General features: G+C 38.6%; 3 protein-coding genes across 9 annotated transcripts; 1 reads left to right on the plus strand and 2 right to left on the minus strand.

The window, feature by feature from the left end:
- Nucleotides 1-197: 197 nt before the first annotated feature.
- Nucleotides 198-3,933, minus strand: LOC103843268 (phosphatidylinositol 4-phosphate 5-kinase 7). Of its 4 annotated transcripts, none has more exons than XM_009119970.3 (10): nt 3,785-3,933; nt 3,506-3,594; nt 2,340-3,413; nt 2,041-2,208; nt 1,691-1,856; nt 1,496-1,606; nt 1,228-1,415; nt 969-1,123; nt 734-899; nt 198-640 (listed from the first exon to the last, which is right to left on the minus strand). In XM_009119970.3, the coding sequence occupies exons 2-10, from the start codon at nt 3,514-3,516 to the stop codon at nt 361-363; spliced, it is 2,319 nt and encodes a 772-aa protein (XP_009118218.1). In that variant the 5' UTR covers nt 3,517-3,594; nt 3,785-3,933; the 3' UTR covers nt 198-360. The 4 variants fall into 4 exon arrangements, with proteins under 4 accessions (XP_009118218.1, XP_033135911.1, XP_009118219.1 ...); XM_033280020.1 differs by having other exon boundaries at nt 2,340-3,404; nt 3,506-3,603; nt 3,785-3,931; XM_009119971.3 differs by having other exon boundaries at nt 3,506-3,603; nt 3,785-3,931.
- A 1,036-nt stretch (nt 3,934-4,969) lies between these two features.
- On the plus strand, nt 4,970-7,306 carry LOC103843513. Its single transcript, XM_033278565.1, has one exon. The coding sequence runs from the start codon at nt 4,970-4,972 to the stop codon at nt 7,304-7,306; it is 2,337 nt and encodes a 778-aa protein (XP_033134456.1).
- Nucleotides 7,307-7,823: 517 nt separating this feature from the next.
- On the minus strand, nt 7,824-15,533 carry LOC103843270 (ATP-dependent DNA helicase Q-like 4A). 4 transcript variants are annotated; one of them, XR_004451387.1, is made up of 27 exons: nt 15,224-15,531; nt 14,827-14,905; nt 14,563-14,733; nt 14,122-14,179; nt 13,554-13,967; nt 13,159-13,332; nt 12,936-13,066; nt 12,347-12,710; nt 12,135-12,266; nt 11,897-11,983; nt 11,664-11,791; nt 11,288-11,408; nt 11,040-11,191; nt 10,832-10,967; nt 10,616-10,739; nt 10,476-10,546; nt 10,319-10,387; nt 10,105-10,227; nt 9,864-10,022; nt 9,693-9,773; nt 9,373-9,534; nt 9,159-9,214; nt 8,919-9,015; nt 8,750-8,844; nt 8,580-8,657; nt 8,074-8,483; nt 7,824-8,028 (listed from the first exon to the last, which is right to left on the minus strand). XR_004451387.1 is itself a non-coding variant. In XM_033280019.1 (26 exons), exons 2-26 carry the CDS (start codon nt 14,847-14,849, stop codon nt 8,174-8,176), a joined length of 3,483 nt encoding a protein of 1,160 aa, XP_033135910.1. In that variant the 5' UTR covers nt 14,850-14,905; nt 15,224-15,533; the 3' UTR covers nt 7,995-8,173. The 4 variants fall into 4 exon arrangements, 3 of the variants coding, with proteins under 3 accessions (XP_033135910.1, XP_009118221.2, XP_009118222.2); XM_033280019.1 differs by having other exon boundaries at nt 7,995-8,483; nt 8,952-9,015; nt 15,224-15,533; XM_009119973.3 differs by having other exon boundaries at nt 7,995-8,483.
- Nucleotides 15,534-15,716: the final 183 nt, after the last annotated feature.

A 15,716-nucleotide genomic window follows, 5' to 3' on the forward strand; every position in this document is an offset into this window, starting at 1 on the left:
ATTTTAACATTTAAATTTAGTTCTCTTTAACATTTAAATTTTTTTTTTCCTCTCAGAGATGCTTTATGATTATTGTTGGTGCTTCTATTTTGGAGGTGTTTCTGCCTTTAATTATTTTGTATTCTAGTTACTCGGTTTGTAATTTTATGTTATGTATCAATATGTACTGTGTTTTATGCATTCGTAGATGTTATAAATGGCAATAGAAGCATCAACCTTATGCACATTGATTTTACAACAAATTTCCTGATAACAAAATTACAAAACACATGCAATGTGAGGTTTTTAATGTCAATGTACATCAAGGATGTATAAAAGCATTGATGATCTAAAAGGAAGACAAATGATTTTGTTGATATCCTACCCTTCTTCTGGAAACACCTTTTGTAGAAAATCAACAAAGCGTTTTGAGTAAACCTTAGGTTCTGTCACAGATATTGTCATGGGATCATACCGCAAAGACTTGCATTTGTGCTCCACTTTCTTCTTTGCGTTATATTCCTGTAGAATATCTATGATTCCCATGTATACAACCACATCGTATACTTCAAAGAGCTCAATAGTGGCAGACTCTTCCTTGTCCTCATCAAGCTTGTGATGAGCTTGAGCCGGCATGTTCACTCCTAACTGTACCCGAAGCCTAATAAAACCAATAGATGCAATGCCATTGTTAAAGCTATAAGCACATGTCAAATGAAAAAAAAAAAAGAAGCAAGAACATAGATGAAGTAACCTTGCAGTTCCAGGAAGAATAAGATCAACTTCTTGCTCTCCGACTGAAAATGCTCTGAGTGTACTTCCTCTGATGTGAGGACCCGGAGCAGTGTTAACGGAATTGGGTTCATGAGTCACTAGTAACAGCCCTTTTGGAGGTATGGAGAGTTCTTGAGCCATGCCAACTGCGCATAATAATATGAGTAAGCTCATGAAGCCATCAAAAAACTTCTCCATGACACACTGATACCTACCGTCTACTGAAGAAACACTCTCTTGATCTGACATTACGTTAGGAGGCTCTAGGGTGTCATTAAGCTGCCCCGGAGCTCTGAAGTGTACTCCTAGTAAAAGACTGTAGTCAATGATGTGGAGAGATTCCAAGAACGCGCAGTCTAAGTAAATTTGCCTGCCAAAACCAAAACAAGGAGGTTACCACAAACAGCTAGAAAAATTTCAACATGAAAAAACAAAAAAAAAACACAGCTGTTTTGTCATTGTATAGCAGCTCACTTGAAGAGGGCCTCTCTTAGCAGCTTGTCCATATGAAACTCATAAGCTAGATCAAGATCTTTCAATGTAGTCTTTTCTTGGATTTTAGTCTTTTCAGTGATTCTCCCTTGTGTTGATCCTTTAAGATCATATCGACGATGGATCTTCAACTCTGTGCAGAACATATTTCCCATGACCACAAAGCGTACCTATCAAAACACCAGAAAGCTGATGCTAAGGTGTAAGACAATAGAAACTAAGCTATGATAGAGAGCAGAGTAATCATTACCTTCTTCCCCAACTTGAGTTTTATTCTGTGAACTCCAAAAAATTTGGTTATAAGTGTGTTTTCATGGTCACCTACATGTCGATAGTACTTAGGTAACATTTTGAGCAGGACCTAAAAAGCAAAACAGCTGAATGAATTAGCATCTGTATTATTAAAAATGTATAATGTTACCACCACAAACTATATAGTTCAAACCTCCAACTCTGATTTTTTTAATGTTTTGATCACAAATCTGTCATCATGAGAAAGGTAGAAGATACTGCCACTTTTCCCAGGGGAACAAATCTCTGTCAGGCCATCATCACCACATATAGACATCATGTAGTCTGCAGGATCTAACTTGAACATTGCCCTCAAATTCCTGAAACATTTCATTGAAACAAAACAGAACACATAATTTCAATTTAAGAAAGATAGATCAAGAGGGACAACAGAGATATAAGGTAGTGCTAAGAAGTTCATAAACTAGTATACATATTGATAAGCTATTTACTCTGATTCTAAACTTATTTGCTATCTTATCTGCCTGAAGAAAGCTGTTTTACCTGAAAACCATAGGACAATAGTCTTTCCAAGAAAAGTCTATAGACTTGTGTGGAGGTGTAAAATTGGAGCCGTCTCTAGGGAAGTACACCATTGTTCTGGCCTTCTTACCAAAGTCTGAAGCACGTACTTCTCGCCTAGGCACTGGTGTAATTTTCCCAACAGTGTACCTGTAAACTTCCAATGATTGTTGTCTTAGAGAAAGTACTAATTACTATAATGCAGTCTTAGTGGATACATAAAGCCATCATAATAGATATGTAAACAGCTTTGTATGTTTTTAGCCTATAATGTAGTTTACCTGATACCAAGTTGGAGATTTAGCATCAGATAATAGTTATGTTCCCCTTTAAGAAAGGTCATGAAATTCCTAGACTTGACTTGTTTAGGAAGATTTGGAGGTCTAATCTTGTGTGACCTATCAACAGAACTCGTAATAGTTTCTCTAATCAAAACTCCTTGCATGTACTCCCTTTCATAAACCACACGGTTCTTATCTTGTCCCTCTCTCTGTCCTGAGCCAGAAGACCGTGCAGACTTAGATGATGGTCCATGACATGTGAAGTCACTTGGAGGAGGCTCAGATACCCTCAAATTTTCATCTCTAAACCTCTCTGACAATGTTTTAGACGTTCCAGTAACCGAAGTTTTCACGGAAAGACTTGGCGTCACAGTACTCAAACTCCTTAGCTCTTCAACATTTATCGATGAGCTACGAGAAAGCACAAACTTTCCAGTGTCATCGTGTTGAAGAGAGCGGCACCACTTCTTGAGAGATGGATGTTTACTACCAGCAGGATAAAAGACTCCTTTGCCATCTTTGAGTCCATGGGACCAGGCTCCATAGTATAAACATCCATCAACATACTTATAAACACCAGAGCCATGTCTAAACCCATTTGACCAAAACCCGTCGAAAAGATCACCATTAGCCCACCTCATAACCCCTCTCCCGCACATTTTACCGTTCTTCCAGTTACCTATGTACCTGTTCCCATTGGTCCAAGAATAGCTACCATGCCCTTCTTGTAACCCTTCTTTCCATGAACCATCATAAAGATCTGAGTTACAATACTCTTTCCTCCCAAGACCATGTCTTACATTCATCCTCCATGCTCCACTATAAACAGATCCATCAGGTGAAGTCATGGTGCCAATACCATGGAGGTATCCACCAGAGAAATCTCCTTCATACTTAGCTCCAGATGGCCACACAAGCTTCCCTTTACCAGAGATTTTTCCTTCATACCAGTCTCCTTGGTAGATAGTTCCATCTGACCATTCATACTTTCCTTTCCCATGAGGAAGTGATCCTTTAAGCTCACCGGAATAGAAATCACCATTTGAAAATTCTCTTTCTCCAGGCCTGAGGATGCTACACAATGGTATAATACTTTTTAACAAGCTAGAAAATGAAGAAAGATGTCTCAAATGTACGAATTGATTTTGTTTAAAACCAAAACACACCTTGTATCCATCTTGGCTAGCTTTTTAGTAATCGTAGAACAATTTTTGGTGCCTCACAAATGATGTTCTTGAGCACATGGTCTACTTTTCTGCATAAGCTAAGAAGATCAAATATCACAAACTGAAAACAGAGAACTAATATTCGATTAATTAATACACAAAAATCATTATCATGAGCTCGAATCTCAGAACATGACTCTTACAAGTAACTATTTAATAGATTTTGGGTTTAGAAAATTAAACTCAACAAAACCGATATCGATTTAGCAGCATACTCACCTAGAGGAATGAAAATATGAAGAATCTAAGAAGAGAGAAGAAGAAGAAATGACATAAGAGTCTGAGGTTTGAGAAGCTTTTCTTCCTGAGAATTGGTTCTTTTTGTTTAGTAAAATATTTAGAATGTTGTCCCATGCACCAAGTTCCATTCAAACCAGCTTTCTTCTTTTTTTTTTTTTAAACGAATTTATGCGACATGTGTTTTTCTTTCTTTTCTCATTATTTTATTTTATTTTATTTTATTTTATTAATATATTGACTGGTTCGTAAATGGGCACATATTTTAAGAAAATACAGAATTTTTTTTATAAAGAGTACATAGTAAAATAGTAACGAGATAATCTAACTAATGATTTAAGCCGGATCGATAATTAGTTGTGATAATCTTATGTTATCTCGTATACAAAATGTCGAACTGTCAAATCATCCAGGAGTGTCGAATCCAAAATCCATCTTTATTTTATTTCAACGTTCGATGATTAATATTCCCATATAATTTCAGTTCCAGCTATTATTATTATCCAATAACGTATTTCTCATAATAATAATTGAAGGGAAAAATACTAGCCCATGTTACCCTATAACGTTTTCAAGAAAACATAATTCTGTTGATTTTATCACATGTCTATGGTATTTGTATGAAGAATATCATCTAGCCCTCCATGCTTGAACGAGTTTTATATTTTTATTCCATCTTTAAAATGTGAGATTATAACGTTCATCTGACTAATAATACTCGCAGAGCTTTCGACCGAATAATAGCTTTATTCCCACGATATAAAGCATTTAAGCTCAGCCGATTGTTTTTTAAATGTTCGAATAGAATATATATGAGCAATAATTATATTTAAGGATATAATATTAGATCAGCCAATGTGAGACAAAAAGAAAAAGTTCAACCGATGACCAAAAAAGATGGCAAAAGCAAAAAAAAAAAAAAAAGGTTCGACCAATGGTTTGATCATATTTACGAGTTCGAAGTTCTACGTTGAGATTTATGATTACCAACATCAAAGTACTTTTATGTGTAAACAGATAGATTTAAAGTAATTTGTTAAAGTTGAACTCTCCTAGCGATTTGTATTTTCTGAATAATTACAAAAACTTTGTGTTCAAAAAAAAAAAAAAAAAGAAAAAAAAAAGAATAATTACAAAAACTTGAAGAAAGAGACAAGTCACTACTCCATGGCCGTCAAAACGGACATGAGCAAGGCCTATGACAGGATCGAATGGGGCTTCCTCCGGGCGGTTCTAGAGCTCTTGGGGTTCGATCAGACTTGGATCTCGTGGGTTATGAGTTGTGTGGAGACGGTTACCTATTCCTTCCTGATCAACGGAGCTCCTATGGGTTCAGTTACCCCATCCCGTGGAATACGGCAAGGTGACCCGCTATCACCGTACCTCTTTATACTATGTACGGAAACTCTTTCCGCGCTGTGTGCTATGGCTCAGCGAGATGGTTCCCTTTCGGGAGTCCGAGTAGCTCGTGGGAGCCCGGCCATTAACCACTTATTATTTGCGGATGACACGATGTTCTTTTGCCGCTCTAACCCGATGAGTGTCTCCTCGTTGCTGCGGATAATTCAACTGTATGAGTCCCTCTCGGGTCAGAGTATAAATTTCGCTAAATCCTCCATCACCTTCTCCGCTAAAACTCCTCCTGAGGTTAAGGCACGGGTGAAGTCTACACTGGCTATCACAGCAGAGGGAGGATTAGGGAAATATCTAGGCCTTCCCGAACACTTTGGCCGGAAGAAGCGAGATATCTTTGCATCCATTCTCGACAGAATTAGGCAGAAGACTCTAAGCTGGAAAAACCGCTTTCTCTCAGGGGCAGGAAAGGAGATCCTCCTCAAAGCGGTCCTCACGGCTATGCCGGCGTATACGATGTCCTGTTTCAAAATCCCGCTATCGCTATGCAAACAGATACAATCTCTCCTCACGAGATTCTGGTGGGACGCAAACCCGGAGCAAAAGAAAATGTGTTGGGTAGCTTGGGATACCCTCACACTGCCTAAGTATGCGGGAGGCTTAGGCTTCCGGGATATCGAGACCTTTAATGACGCTCTACTGGCAAAGATTGGTTGGCGCTTGATTCAGTCCCCTAACTCTTTGCTTGCTCAAGTCTTGCTAGGTAAGTATGCTCGTTCTACTTCCTTCCTCGATTGCACAGCTCCATCGAGTATGTCACATGGATGGCGGGGGATCCTAGCTGGAAGAGAAATCCTTAAGAAAGGACTAGGATGGATCGTAGGCAGCGGAGAGAAGATCAGAGTCTGGCAGGACCCGTGGTTGTCGTGTGTCTCTCCCCAAGCACCGATTGGCCCGATCAATCACCAAGATGCGCAGCTAAGGGTTAGTGATCTTCTATGTCCCATATCAAACTCCTGGGACAAGGACAAGATACGGGCACATTTACCACAGTACGAAGAGCACATCCTCACCATTGTTACAAGCTCTGCTCCATCTCAGGATTCTCTGGCCTGGTTATTTGATAAATCTGGTGTTTATACCACTAAAACAGGATATGGAGTGGGAATGGGCTTCTCTGATCTCAAAGACTCCCAAGCTCCCTCCTTTGATTGGCTCAAGAATATATGGAACATCAAAACCTCACCCAAGCTCAAGAACTTCCTATGGAAACTGATGCGCAAAGCGGTGCCGGTGAGCGCGAACCTGAGCCGACGCGGAGTCCCGTCCTTCAACTGTAAAACTTGTGATGTAGAGGAAGATGATATCCATGTTTTCCTCAAGTGCAGAGTCGCGGAAAGAGTTTGGGAACTAGCTCCTTTCGCCACAACGCCACTGTCATCCATATCCACTATAGCGTCCTTGATTGAGTGCTGCAATACTCTTACTACTCTCCCACCTGTTGGGTTGTATACTCCACTGTGGCTTTGGATCCTTTGGAACCTGTGGAAGGCAAGAAACAGATTATGCTATGAGAACAGGAATTCCTCTGCAATGAAAATAGTGGTTAAGGCCATCTCTGAGGCCCGGGAATGGCAGTCTGCACAATCCCCGCCTCTGTTTCGCGACACTCAGCTCCCCCCCAACCCAGGGAAAGCACGTGTGCAACATCCTCTCCAAGTTCGATCAGGTATGCTTCTTTGCAATGTTGATGGAGCTTGGGATGCAGGCACAAGGAACTGCGGCACAGGAGGAGTTTTCTCCGGGGGGGGACCACACGCTTGCTTACCTCCCATCAGTGACTCGCGTAGTCTTGTTTCATCGGCGTTTATGGCTGAAGCCCTCGCCATCCGTTCGGCGGTTATGTATGCCGCTTCGTTGAATATTAAATCCCTTATGATACTGTCCGACTCCCAATCCTTAGTGAAGCTTCTGAAGGAAAGAGGCTCGGTTCCAGCTTTGTTTGGTATTTTATTTGACATCTATCACTTTAGCTTGTTGTTTGAATTTATCTCCTTTTCTTTTGTACCTCGTTTGAGTAATGTGATGGCTGATTCGGTGGCAAAATCAGCCCTCTCATTGCTAAACTCATCCTCCTCTAATGGAGTGTAAGTCCTTATTATGAATGCAAGTATGTTTTATCAAAAAAAGAGACAAGTCACTACTGTTTATATACTCCTTCAAAGGGAAAGACAACAGAAGAAGCCCAATAAAATCACATAAAATCTGTACAAAAAAAGAAACTCGGAAAAGATAATTGCACCGCCCAGGCTCAGATTTAGTTATCTATCGATACAAAAGCCCGACCATATAAACAATTTTTCTTTTGTCTGCTGAGGGTTTGTAATTAACTGAATTTAGTTATGGACGATGTTGACGTCAGAGACTAGAAAAGATATGAACAAAGAGGAACGATCTTGTGACAGCACAACTGAAGAAGACAAACGATGATAAGACCTTTAAATTTATTTATTTCATTTTTTATTTTACTAAACATGGACCCATGCATTGCTTGCTAAAGTCTCTTACATTGCGAACGAACAACAAGTATTCGAATAGACTAAGAAGTTGATTTTTTTTTTTTTTTTTTTTTTTTTGTAACAAGACTAAGAAGTTGATTAAAATATGAAAAAGTAGTGGAGTGGGTGTCACGCAAGGTATGAAGAGAAGGGAAGTGGGGCTGTGCAGTTCCTTGTCGGTCTCCTGCCGTACAGTTCGTTGCAAAGTATCTTATTTAGGTAATACCTCCAATCGTTTCTTTGTGAAAAAAAAACTATTCCTTAAAAAAACGTTTTATGAAAAAAATGTCAATTCTACTATTCATGTAATAATCTGATGGAATATCATTTCTTACAGATCACCAAAGATTTCAACAATCTACTTCACATTGACGTACACCACAAAGTAGACTATAAAGGTTTACAAAAAAAAATACAGCAAAACTTTTATACAATTAAAAATTTCACAATGGTTACAACCTCACCAAGGTAACACTCTTCCCTCCGGACGTAACTCCGACCCATCTTCGTCTTCAAAATCAAAATCTAGCTTCTCTACGACCATACCAATCTCATTGCTTTTGTTCCTCGCTGTTTTCTTGCAGGACTGGATTGACATCTCTGCGAAATCATCATCATCATCGGCTACATTCGGACTTGTATTCTCGTCTCTTCTCCTCTTCCCTGTATCTGGACTAATCATGGAGTCTTTGTTACTTGTTCCATAGTACTCGTTGACTGTTGACTCTATTGTTTCCAACAAACGGTCACCGTACTTGGTTACTTTGGCCCTGAAAGATGCACACCATCATCATACTCTTTATTCATTTGCCTTGTGATGATGATAACGAGACGAATACAGGTTTTGAAAGCTAAAAATAACTTACTTCCCAAGTCCATTTATCTCTAAGAGTTCCTCTTTGGTTCTTGGAATTTTCTTGCTTATCTGCTGAAGCGTTGCGTTGCTGCCACCACAAAACAAAAGGTACAAGTCACATTCACCATGATCAGGTAAAGAATTTGGAAGATCGTGGAAAATGAGAAGCGGAATGGTTACCCAAATATATGATATGCCATGACACCGTCAGGGGCTTCTTTGACAAGAAGCGTACGAAGCTTCCTCAACGCTGTGTACATGATGGCGGAGAGATTCTAAAGAAGAAAAACATCAACAAACCAACTTCTCAACAATTCAATGTGGTAGATTAAACTACAAAGTGATATACCAAATCTTCTGGAGGAGTATCTGCTGATGTTACCGGAGCTTTTGCAGGGGTCGGCGCCGGCTTAGTCGTTTTTAATACTTTTACAGAAGAAGGAAATCTGAAACAGAATATAGAAGTGTTTGCTAAAGTTATCTTTAACATGTCCCGTAACACATTAAACATAACTAAATGCAATGATTTTCTTGAACCTAGTTTAAGTGAACCTTAAAAGAAAGATATGTCTCAAGTACAAAGCCAAACCTCATCATTATAGTCTGGCTTCCAGAAAAGAGTGAGGCAGCCTTTGCGTTATTCACCTAGATACAGATAGGTAAACAGACGTTAGGTGTGTAACAGCTTCAAGAACAAATGTTATATGCATACACACAGACAACCAGGGTTCCATGCTGCTTACTATCATCTTTAATCATCAAAGAGAGGGAGAAGCCAAGAGGAAAATATTAAAATTAAGTACCTTGAGCAGCGATGACACGGATCCGTACATATCACTTTTCCTAACATCTTCCACAAGAATGTCTTCGGTTACGAGATAGTGCAGGATACGAGAGACTTCAATTTTCGATAACTGTTTTCCAGCTCCATGGAACTGCAAAGTCTCATGTCTGTGTTTCTTGACCTACACGCAAAGAAGACAATTATTTTGCAAGAGATTGAGACACACTGATTGGATTGATGGGATGGAAAACCCAAGGCTAATATTAACAGTTAGTACCAAGCACAAAAGATATCCCCTAAAACTTGAAAGAGATGCAGATTATTTTTATTTGTGCATACCATTTGGTTTAAGGAACCTCTGTAGACTTCAAGAATATGAGACGAAGAAAACCGTTCTCCTGTTTGCTTCACCAGTTCAACCTGTGCAAGGCACAGAAGATAGCCCTGATCATTAACAACACATCCACCAAGTGAGATATACACGATAAACAATAAAAAAAATTCCTATACCAGTTGCCTTGTAATCAAGGTGACATCTTTGTCAATCAAACTCTGGCTACTGCAACAATTATCACACGTATTTTTGCAGTTTGTGGAGTCAAACTTTTCCCCAAAATGGACTAGTTGTAGGAAACGTCGGCAGTCCACCTCATTTTCACAGTACCTAAGCTGAAGCAATAAATTTTGGAGAAATATCTCAGCAAGTATAACTTCAAAAAAAGCAAATAATAGGAATATTCACGTTAAGTACCATGCGGTGAAGGTTTTCACTGTTCGTTTCAAGTAACCTCGCTGAACTTGCTACACGATTATAACCGCCTGCCATGGGGCTTTGGTCAACTCCTCCTTGGCTAATCATATGCTTTACTCGTATCTAAAACAATATTGTGGATAAGAAACATGACCAAGACCAGAAAGATGAACGATGAAAAAAAATTCATTATGTTAGAATACATGCAACTTACATAGTCACCATAACCGTAATACAAAACACAAGATGCCCGCTGGCCATCCCTGCCAGCACGACCGCATTCCTTGGTTTTAAAAAAGAATCTTATGTATCTTTGTGTGCAAATAGTTAAACAAGCTTTTCATGGCTGATTGCACAGTACAATTCCATACCTGATGATAGCCTTCTATAGACTTCGGGAGCGAGTGATGAATAACAAAGCGGACATCAGGCTTGTTGATTCCTGGAATGTACAATGTTAATGGGCAACAAAATTCCAAAAATTAAAACAAATATAAGCAAAAACCAGTACCCATTCCAAAGGCAACAGTAGCACATATTATATTGATTTCGTCCTTGCTCCATTGTTTCTGTACTAAGGCACGTTGAGTAGGCTCTATACTGCCATGGTAGAATGCTGCTTTATGACCAAACTCCTGAAATGGTATCCATTTCTACGTTTAAACAATCAATGATATTTTGTAGTATGCACAAGACATGATAAAGCCTCAATATACAAATGACCAACCTTCAACTTTTCAGCAACTTTCTCGCAGTCCATTCTTGAAAGACAATATATAATTCCACATTCATCAAAATGGTTTTCCCTGATGAATTTGTCAATATCTTCTAGACACTTTTTGGTCTTGGGAACAACGGAATACCTGCAAATTTCGGGGTAAGCAGCATTTCGGAATATATGCATAAACATCTGTTTTTAGTTAATGTTACTTTACCAAAGATTTGGTCGATTAAAACTTTGCCGGAACACAACACAGTTGACAAGGCCAAGGGCTTGTACAACGTCTTCTTTCACACTGGCTGTTGCGGTAGCTGTTAAAGCTAAGACGGGAATGTTAGGAAACTTCTGCTTCAGAATACCAAGACTCTGCATATTCCACAATATTCTTGGTGGGTAAAAAGGAAGGACATGCTTCTCAAAAAGTAAAAGAAGTGCCTTGATTGAAGCTTTGGATGGTCTAACCTGGTAGTCTGGTCGAAAGTCATGCCCCCATTGGCTTACACAATGAGCTTCATCAATAACAAATCGAGCAAGCAAACCTCGGGAGTTTAAGCTATCTAGATGCCTCAAAAGAGAATCGCTCCTGTAGTCAAGAAATAAATACTTCTTAGCTACGTGTTACCAGTAATATCAATCAGTGAGGCGAACCTTGCACTACTTGTCCATAACATGCTAATAACCAATCTAGAATTATAAGAAACCTATGGTAGAACTGCATAAATCATAGGCCACGATATATCCTACCCGCGGCTAGTAAGTAGTAAAAGAGGAATACAGAACATATATTAAAAGAAAAGAAGAGAACGAGAGTATTTATAAAAATAAAATAACAACTTACTGTGCCACTTTTTCGGGTGTGACATATAGTAATTTGTACTTAGAGTGCTCGTAACTAAGCTCCTGAAAGATCTTCAGTTGTTCAGCCCATTCCATGCCGGCACTTAGGGAAGCAGCGGGTATATTGGCCTGTAAGTTGTAACCATGATTCAGAAAAAAAAAATCCTCTATAAAAATAATTATCAATGAAGCAGAAGATACAGTAGAATCTCTGGGGGTTGCTGAAGTATTCACCTGCAATAGGTTCATTATCTGGTCTTGAATAAGTGACACAAGTGGAGAAATGACTAATGTTATTCCTTGACAGATCAGAGCGGGGAGCTGCAAAAGAAAGATGTTAGAAAACAGTTTGGAGAACACAACCTGAAACTTTCATCGCTTTTGAATATGATATATTCGATATCCCAGTGAAAAACAAGAAATAGGTTGAAGAATTAAAAGCGACATTGAAAAGTATTGCAAGTATAATGACCTGATATGTCAAACTCTTTCCTCCTCCAGTTGGCATCAAAACAAAAACATCAGAGCCACTCATCGTTGCATTGATGATTTCTCTCTGGTTAGGTCGAAACGAGTGATTTCCAAACACCTTTTTGTTACTGACCTGAACGTTGCAAGGAAACATATGAGCACATGGATGTAACTATGTAAGTGAACAAAGAAAATAGAAACTCAGAAAATCACCTCTAGTTTTTTCGTCCAAGAAAATTCACGACTGCTCCACTTTTTGTCACTTGAACCTTCGGTGTACTTCACGTCGATAATCCTCGGAACATATTGCTCCCTCTCTACAGGAGCAGATGAAAGACCATACCTATCTACAGAAAATGAAGAATCTCTTGGCATGTTCCAGCTACCAGATGCATAACCGCCTTGCTCACTAAACTCTGCTCGAGAATCAGTTTGTGGATCATCCATATTTCGATTTGTTGCTTTAGGTGTTTCATACTGGAAAGGAGTAGCTGTAGATGACAAAAATTTAGAGGTTTCCCTTTCTTTATCTCGGATATGGTTCTCGAGCTGCTGAATTTGCTTCTTCAGCTGTAACCTAGCAAAATTGTGATACATTAGAACTGACGAAAAAGTCAAGGCATACTCACAGTTGTGACACCCTTAATACTCGGACTCAAGAAATGGATTTATTGTCCATTATTTCTTTAGCCCTGATCTCTTTTTGCTCTATTATTCCTAATAGATTTTGCAGGGTAGTATACCAAAAGGGAGCAAATTTAACAGCCAAGAAAATGGAAACAAAATTGATTTGGATATAGACCTCTCTTGACGAAGCTCTTGAATACGATCAGGACTCAGATCAGTATCATCGTCAAGGAGTTCATTTGATATCGCAATCAACGTGTTCTTCATTTGTTCCAAATGGGTTGACGCTTCAGGACAAAGCCCTAGCTGAGGAGATACCAACATGAAACAAAATGAGAAAACCAATAGGTTTCAAAATTTAAGAGACATTAAAAGAGAGAGGAAATGATTAGTCCTACCTTTATTCCATGACTACAGTTGCAACATAGTTCAGGAGGCAGACAGAACTCCTCTTCTCTACTGGAAGCACTTCTATCCACAGGTGGAGTTCTCAATGGAAAACTAGATACAGATGGTTGTGGGGTACTTGTTGATTGGTAGTGTTCCATCAAAATTTGGTCGACATCAATATTCTGCATCACAACGTGTTAACATGCTTGAGTTGACATATTTTCACCACAAAGCCAAGCATCTATGAAAAGACTTCTTCCCAGATCCGAACTGGGTAACAATTAAAACTACAGGGTAAGCTATACGTAGTTTTGATCTTTACTGTCATCGAAACATGCTACGATTTACAGATACTACACATACAAGACTGAAAAACTATGTGCTACTTTAACTGGTAACATACCTGAAGTATGTCATCATTAATCTCATCAAGACATGCTTCTCCAGATTCCAACTGCTCCGCTGCCAAAGCAGACTTCCTGAATGGTTTCTCCACACCATTTGAATGCGCGCAACTGGTCTCTGGTTCTCTGACCTCATCATTTACGCGTGAAAACTTTTCAGCAGCTCTTTTATCATCACCAGGGACAGAGGAAGGAAAGCTGTGAGAGTATCTTCCAGTTCCTGGTACACCCATTTGACTTTGATTTTGTTGATTGTTTGAATAAAAAGAACCACCAGTGCTAGATGTAACTTTCACAGTGGAACTCTCTCTTGCAGAATATGAGCCATTGGTGCCACTATCATCAACCGGGGGAGTGATTCCAGGTCTTAGGTAGGTCTTATTTATTGAGAGACTTGAAAGAGCACGCCAAGCCTGTCAACGTAAGATACCAGTAAGTAACATATATGAACAGCTGACGAAAAGATCAAAAAGGGGAAGTTCAATCAGAAACTAGGGAAATACAAGAATGGATAGAGAAAAAGAAAAACATATAATTACCATCACACATTGTCTTCAACAATATTACCTTGGCAATTTGCGGGTGCGCCAAAGTATGCACATTGACACTGGGAAACGCAATTGACCTAGACAGAGAGAGAGGGCAAAGCTTTTTAAATACTTATGAATCCCTTAGTTGTAAACAAAGCAATGAAGAAGACTAAGAAAATCTCACAAGATTCTCCATCACAGACATATTCTTACAAGAGACATCATAGGGAAATACTGTGCTATCACAAACAATCTTATCAGGGGTAGTTTGGAACTATGAGAATCAACCTAAACTACTAATAGGAAAACAAAACACGCATTGGCACAAAGATCCCTACAGGATGCTAGAAAATCGAGATAAATTACAATATGGTGGAAAGCTATCGTAATCCAAAGTAAAAGCAAGCCAAGGAACAACGACAGTAGACACAAGGAGATGAATGTTGTCGAAAGAATGAAGTACATATAGACATAATACCTTGCAGCCATATCTCTGCATCTACCGGGCTTCTGACTTTCTAGAGCGTAAAGGAAATTGGAGCTCAGATGCTTAGTGACCGAAGATGGACTTCCATCGAGCACCTTTACATGTTCTGACCAATTAGTTTGAGGAGCTTTAGGTTTCTGAACTTCAGAGAGACTCATCCTACTGCAATTCAACAATGAGAAACTGCCTCAAAATCTTAGAAAATAACAAAAAAAAGAGAGAGAGAGTACAGTACATTGAAAAAATCAAACTTGCCTCATTTGATTTGAACTAATCATAGATTTTCAAGACCGCTGAAGAGGTTACAGTAACTTTCTCTTCCCTTGACACCTCACTTGATGAAACACACAAAAAAATAAGATAATCAACAAGAACTGAGAGAATTGAACACTATCACCGACTATAATACTCAAAAATCGAGTGTCATTTGCAGTAATTTTATCAAATTTCAGTTGAGAATCACATCACAAGAACAAAAAGTCGAAACGAGAATCGACCATGTCCATTGCTCCAAAGAATTCTCTTTACTAACAGAAAACGAAACCCTAATCGGAAACTAAACAGAAAGTCATCACATTTACCGAAGAATCGCATCGATGTGACAAAGCAAACCATAGAAACGACTGAGAAAGGAGAGCTGAGGGAATAATACATTTTAGAACGAACGGAGTCTTTTGCTTCTAACACCGGCGAGGCGAAGTAGTGGATGATAATAAAAGGATCGCCACCGACTGAGCTAAACGCCGTTAAGGATTTCGCGGTTTCTCTAATGGCGGGATTGCTTCTCTCACTCTCTCCTCTTCTCGCTTATTCGCAAACGCTAATTCTTGTACTGTTTTGAATTTTTTTAACTTTTTTTTTCATTTTCTTCCAACATTTAATATAGCTGTTAATTAATTATAATTATGTATTTCAAAAAATATTTCAGTTTAATTGTTGTAAAATAAAATTTTGCTTTAAAATAAGTGTAGTTTTAGAAATTTAATAAAAAATTTATCGACAATATTCTACGGTTTATTTTTCAATTGGTTAAAATATTGTTAAATGCAAAGATAATAATATTTTTTATAAATATACAAAATTAAGTATTTTTTAATATGTATGTGTAAAGCTAAAATAATAATTAAAATAAAACAGATGAAATA

Source organism: Brassica rapa, chromosome A09 (assembly GCF_000309985.2).
Source record: "Brassica rapa cultivar Chiifu-401-42 chromosome A09, CAAS_Brap_v3.01, whole genome shotgun sequence".
Taxonomy (NCBI): Eukaryota; Viridiplantae; Streptophyta; class Magnoliopsida; order Brassicales; family Brassicaceae; genus Brassica; species Brassica rapa.

What these genes read in the sequence shown, in the direction of transcription:
- LOC103843268 (XM_009119970.3), bottom strand. An exon ending in TAAAAAAATCAGAGTTGGAG is followed by an intron (nt 1,607 to 1,690) that starts GTTTGAACTATA and finishes TTTGCTTTTTAG; the next exon opens with GTCCTGCTCAAAATGTTACC. An exon ending in GAGTGTTTCTTCAGTAGACG is followed by an intron (nt 900 to 968) that starts GTAGGTATCAGT and finishes TATTATGCGCAG; the next exon opens with TTGGCATGGCTCAAGAACTC.
- LOC103843513 (XM_033278565.1), top strand. Translation starts at nt 4,970, where the DNA reads ATGGCCGTCAAAACGGACATGAGCAAGGCCTATGACAGGATCGAATGG.
- LOC103843270 (XM_009119973.3), bottom strand. Translation starts at nt 14,849, where the DNA reads ATGATTAGTTCAAATCAAATGAG. An exon ending in CTTGGACGAAAAAACTAGAG is followed by an intron (nt 12,267 to 12,346) that starts GTGATTTTCTGA and finishes TGCAACGTTCAG; the next exon opens with GTCAGTAACAAAAAGGTGTT. An exon ending in ATTACGGTTATGGTGACTAT is followed by an intron (nt 10,228 to 10,318) that starts GTAAGTTGCATG and finishes ATATTGTTTTAG; the next exon opens with ATACGAGTAAAGCATATGAT.